The following is a 5,610-nucleotide window of genomic DNA, read 5'->3' as shown; positions in this document are numbered from 1 at the left end:
AGAGTGAGAAAATGGCTAGTGAGGAGAGTTTTGTAGTGTTGGTTCACCACAGAGGAACGATTAAGAGAAAAATACGATCTAGTGTGAAGTTCACCGATAAGGATCCTCTCAGTATTTTCGTGAGGCCTACGATGAGCTACGTTGATCTTGGTAATTCCGTGCTACAGAGGCTCGGTCTGCAGGGGGTGAAGCGGGTGAAGAAATTTTTCTATCGCATTCCAATCTCAGTGCTAAAAGAAATCGTGAAGTACGATTGTTTCACGATCGGGAGTGATGAGGACTTGCAGGTCATGTTTCATTGTCGCCGGCAGTTTTCCGAAGTTAGGACACCTAAACTGTTGGCGAAGTTAGTTGATGTGGTATCCAGCTCTGGGGTTCGAACCGGAATACCCCCACTGTAGGCACGGTAGCCGGTTCTAGCTCCAGACCTGCTGGTGCATCTTCCTCCGTTCCTGTGTATGAACCTCCGGTCCAGCGTGTCGCGTCCCCTTCGTTCGCTGTTGATCTCAACTATAGTGGAGGCGGAGAGGTTGGAGTAGGGGATTTTGTGCCGACCTCTTTACAGTGTGCTGCACCGGTTGGTCTTGGAGATGCAATGTTGGATGATCCAGACGATGATGATGTGGAGCCGGATATCATTGCTGATGACAGCGGCGATGATATTGGAGTGAGTGAGCCTACTGAGGCGGGACGTGGTTCTAGCTCTGGCACACAGCAGTACCCTCTGCACTTTTCATCTTTGGACTCGGATGCCATGAGGCGGGAGGGGGTTCCAACGACGTCACACACCGCCATAACGTCGTATGACGAGGCTCCAACACCTCAGGGTGCACAACCTGAAGGACGTCGGGAGAGCTATATGGCATCCAGATAAACTGCAAAAACATAGCAACAATGTTAGCCCATATCGTGATGTGAACTATGAAAGGTTAATTAAGTTAACATAAGCGATGAGTATACTCACATCCGTGGACTGTAACAGGTCTATCCTCAGCCTCCACATCTGCACTCGAGGTCCTTTCTCGCTACCAGAAGGATTGTGACCTGACCACCTGCAACTCACATCGGTGTTATGACGAAAGAAAAGTATGACAAAATAGTATAACAATACAAGCGGACATGGAATTAAATAATTTAACCCATAATAGAAAAATCCTACAACAGTACCTTGACGCCAAGGGCCAGCTGAACGTATCATACCCACCAGGTCTAAACCCAGGAAAGCACCAAAAGATCCAGGACTGAAGTAACTGTAACGGGCCGGCTAACTTCACCACATGTTTGTTGGTCACTCGGCACATGCACCGATACAACCACGCTAGTGCTGTCGACCCCCAGCTGTAGCCACCCATCTCCTCAAGCCTAGCCACGTAGGGTAGCCATCTGATGTGAATACGATTGCCGGACTTTTCGGCAAACAACCGAGTGCCCAACAGCATCATGATATAGGCACGAGCATAGCGCCTCACTGTCTCCTCGTCGGCTCCCTTCGGGCACTCTCCAAAAGTCTCCTGGAACCAGGTGCATTTCACTGCGAACTTCTGAATTTGGTTCGCAGGAGGTAACACACCAAGCAACTCCTGGAACCACACCCAGGCTGGACGGCCACCCTGGATTACATCTGGAAATCTGTCACGTCCGTCGACCGGCAAGCCCAGCTGGTACGCCACGTCCTGTAGTGTGATGGTGCACTCCCCGAACGGCATGTGGAATGTGTGCGTCTCCGGACGCCACCGCTCGACGAAAGCACTGACAAGAGGCTCATCCAATCTGAACCATCTATCGTTCATCCTTGCAAGATGGTATAATCCGGCCATATGCAGGTACGGGACGTACCTCTCGTCGAGTCGCATGCCCTGCTGCCGCCGCATACTCGAGATGCATCGCTGGGGTTGCGCATAAGATGAACCGCATAATTAGAACCACTTACAAAACTACTAACAGAAACCACTAACAACGTAAACCACGAATAGAAACTACTAGCAGAAAAAACTAATATAAACCACTAACAAAAATCACGTGCAAAATCACATGCAAAACCACAAAATAAACCACAAACAAAACCACTAAAATGAACCACATGCAAAATCATTAACATAACCAAAATGCAAAATCACTAACATAAACCACATGCAAAATCACTAAAATAAACCACATGCAAAACCACTAACAAAACCACATCGAATACCACTAACATAAACCACCAACAAAACTGCAAACAAAACCGCTACCCTAAACCACTAACAATACCGCTAACATAAACCACTAACATAAACCACCAACAAAACCACAAGCAAAACCACTCAAATAAACCGCATGCAAAACCACTCACATAAACCACATGCAAAACTACTAAAATATACCACAAAAAAATTTTCTAAATACTAACCTCGTCGTTGATGACCCCCTGACTATATGAGCAACTCCATCCAAACGATATAGTCTTTCCAGATCGTCCCCCATCGACTTAGTATCCTGCTCGAGCCTTTGTCGGAGAGAATCTGGGTCATTTTTTCTGGGATTTGGTGGGGTTTGAGAATGGAAAAGTGATTCGAATGAGGTGGGTTCGAACTCCTTTTATAGCCGAATCCAGTGTAATTCGAATCAACCCCATTCGAATTACTACTAGAGGCAAAATGTGAGTAATTCGAATCAACCAGATTCGAACTACGTGGGGATTTGTGCAAAAGTGTAATTCGAATCAACCTGATTCGAATTATTCAAAGTGTAATTCGAATCAGGTAGATTCAAATTAGTGAGTGTGTGCGTTTGTATGTAATTCGAATCATGTATTTCAAGTTCGAATTGACCTAGTTCGAACTACATAGAAACGTGGTTTGATTGATTCATGAACCAATTTTTGGTTTGGCTGATTTATATAATATTCTGCTCCCATTGGCTTAGTTATGTGATTTGCCCTAAAAATAATACTGAATAAAATAATAGATTCAAACTTAGCAAAATATGTTTTGAGTTTGAACATAATTTTAGACAAATTCAAATATGAACACCCGAGTCTGAAGTCATTTTTCAATTCAAACTAGTATATCTATATGTGTCTTGCACGGAATTTTTCTTTTTGAAATTTTTAAATGAAAATACGCATAATAATTTTTGTTATAGAAAAAATTTGATGTGAATAATATATTAACAGGTAATAGATAGGAATGAGGGAAAACTCGAAAAAGCGGGAACTGGGAAGTAGGAAGTTAGAAGACAACGCTGAAACAGAGAAACCCTAATCGCCATGGACACCATCAGCGACTTGCCGGATTGTATACTGTTACACATCCTCTCCTTCCTCCCTACCAAAACCGTCTTCCTCACCACCGTCCTCTCTCGCCGCTGGACCCACCTCTGCCACCACCTCCAACACCTCCACTTCGACCAAAACCAATTTCGAAACCGCAATACTTGGTCAGATTTCAGTGCAAAAAAGCGATTTCTCGACATTGTTAATTGGATTCTCTCCCGCCACAAAGCGCCGCCAATTCGAACCTTTCGTCTCACCTGTGACCTAAATCAATCCGATGAATACACTGTGGAGTGGTTCATTAGAAAGGTTTTAGGGCCAAACCTCGAGGAATTGAACCTCCAACTCTCCTCCAACTGTTGCTCCGATCCCAAAGTCGCTATTCCCAACGGCGTTTTCAGCTGCACTTCCCTCGTGACTCTCCGTTTAAACGGATGCCACGTAAGAATCCCTCCGCCTTCTGCCCCGTCGTGCCGTTATCACTTGCCATCGCTCAAGACACTGCAATTGTATTATGTCAAAATCTCTGATGGTAACTTGGAGGAGATTCTCTCTCACTGCACTGCTCTTGAGACTCTTATTCTTGGCCATGTCCGTCAATCCTTCGTGAAGGTCCAATTGAGTATTTGTTTTCCTTCTTTGAAGAGTTTGCACTTCAAATCTTTTTATGGTGACGCTCTTAGATTGCTTGTTATAGACACACCATCTCTTAAACGTCTTGATATCCAATTTGTGTCGTGGTTTCACGAGATCCGTGTTCGCAACTTGCACAATGTGGATGAAGCCAGTATCAACATTGCTCAGCAATCCATTGTGCTCGAGTTTCTTGTGGAGCTTTGCAGGATAAGGATTTTGGAACTGGGTTTTTTAACGGTTGATTTTTTGCCTGAGGTTCCTCCGCATCGTATTCCAGAGTTTACCTGTTTACATACGCTAGAGCTTACTGTTAGGTGTTTTGACACCAGATACATAATGAATATGCTTCAGAAATGTCCCATTCTTAAACTTCTTGCTATTGTTTTTATCATTACTAATCATAAAATGGTATTTCATGTTCTCATGTTCAAGCTATGATTTATGTAAGTTTGTTGTTTTGCTGGCAATTCTTTTAAGTGTGTTTGTTGTTTGTTGCTAGGATCCAGATCAGTCACCAAAATGGGAACACCCAGTGAAGGTTCCTACTTGTCTTGCATCACATCTGCAAGTGATTGAAATCAAGAGATATTTTGAATGCAGAGATGATAGAGATTTTTTCGCCTATGTTCTTCAACATGGACTTGTTTTGGAGTCACTTGATATTCAGGTGGATAATACGAGATCTAAAGGATTTCCAGAAGAATTATCCCTTTTGCCAAGGAGCTCCAAGGCGTGCCAAATTAACTTTTGCGATGTGTACGTATAATGGTGGATGATACGAGTCAGATACAGTATCCTACTAATTATGGCTGAATTTTTCATATCTGAAACAAGTTGTACTAGTTTGAGTAGATTCCCCCGACTGATAAAGGAAACTTAAATTTTGATGATTTTTTCTTTTTATATTTCAACACAGATGTCTCTTCAGATATTTATCATATATATACTTGATACTATTATGATTCATTCATTTCACATAGCCTTTTGTTGTATATAGAAATTCAGTGATTGGTACTTCAGAATTGGAACATGATAATTTTAGCAACGAGGATACCATTTTAAATTTACACCATTCAGGGGAATGAAGCTCCCAAATGTGGAAGTGTTGATAGATCCCGACAAATCTTTTACTTCGTTGATTTTATCTTATGTATCTTTATCTATTTTATTTATGTAACAATTAACAAACATAAAATACCTCTAGTTCTCTCCTCCAAATTATAATCTATACCAACATCTTACAGAGACAAATATTTTTTATAATTAAATCTAACTAAATTAATATAAATTCAATAAAAACCAGCAGTATACATGCATTACGCGTTTCTTTTTTTTCACACTTCGTGTTGACGTAGCACAAAATTTTTTATACATAATATATAAATTTATTGATATAATTTAAAAATTTTTACATAACATAAATTTATTGATATATCATAAAAAAAATATTTACATAGCTAATTTTACTGTACAATTCAATAAATTTTGTAGGAGAATGGAAAAGGCCAAAAAGTAAACGAAGAAGATAATCAAAAAGAGATGCACGTAGGTGGATTTTTTTTAAGTACTTAGTTAGATTTGATTGTGCAAAGTGATTGTCTGTTTAGCATTTTTATAATCTATAATTCTATATATATGTATTCAATCTTTCTGATCTTTATTTGTGTGATAAAAAAAATAATTTCTGGTGAAATAAATGAGTAAAGTATTATTTTTACTTA

The 5,610-nt window shown here is 40.8% G+C and overlaps 2 protein-coding genes across 2 annotated transcripts; one reads left to right on the top strand and one right to left on the bottom strand.

Moving 5' to 3' along the window:
• Positions 920–1,871, bottom strand: LOC107614645 (protein MAIN-LIKE 1-like). Its single transcript, XM_016316788.1, has 2 exons — positions 1,168–1,871; positions 920–1,052 (listed from the first exon to the last, which is right to left on the bottom strand). The coding sequence occupies exons 1-2, from the start codon at positions 1,869–1,871 to the stop codon at positions 920–922; spliced, it is 837 nt and encodes a 278-aa protein (XP_016172274.1).
• On the top strand, positions 3,190–4,820 carry LOC107614646 (putative F-box/LRR-repeat protein At3g58880). Its single transcript, XM_021111464.1, has one exon. It carries the CDS (start codon positions 3,248–3,250, stop codon positions 4,325–4,327), a length of 1,080 nt encoding a protein of 359 aa, XP_020967123.1. The 5' UTR covers positions 3,190–3,247; the 3' UTR covers positions 4,328–4,820.

Source organism: Arachis ipaensis, chromosome B09 (genome assembly GCF_000816755.2).
Source record: "Arachis ipaensis cultivar K30076 chromosome B09, Araip1.1, whole genome shotgun sequence".
Taxonomy (NCBI): Eukaryota; Viridiplantae; Streptophyta; class Magnoliopsida; order Fabales; family Fabaceae; genus Arachis; species Arachis ipaensis.
Note: the sequence above shows the minus strand (reverse complement) of the source record. Positions and strands in the feature narration are given on the sequence as shown.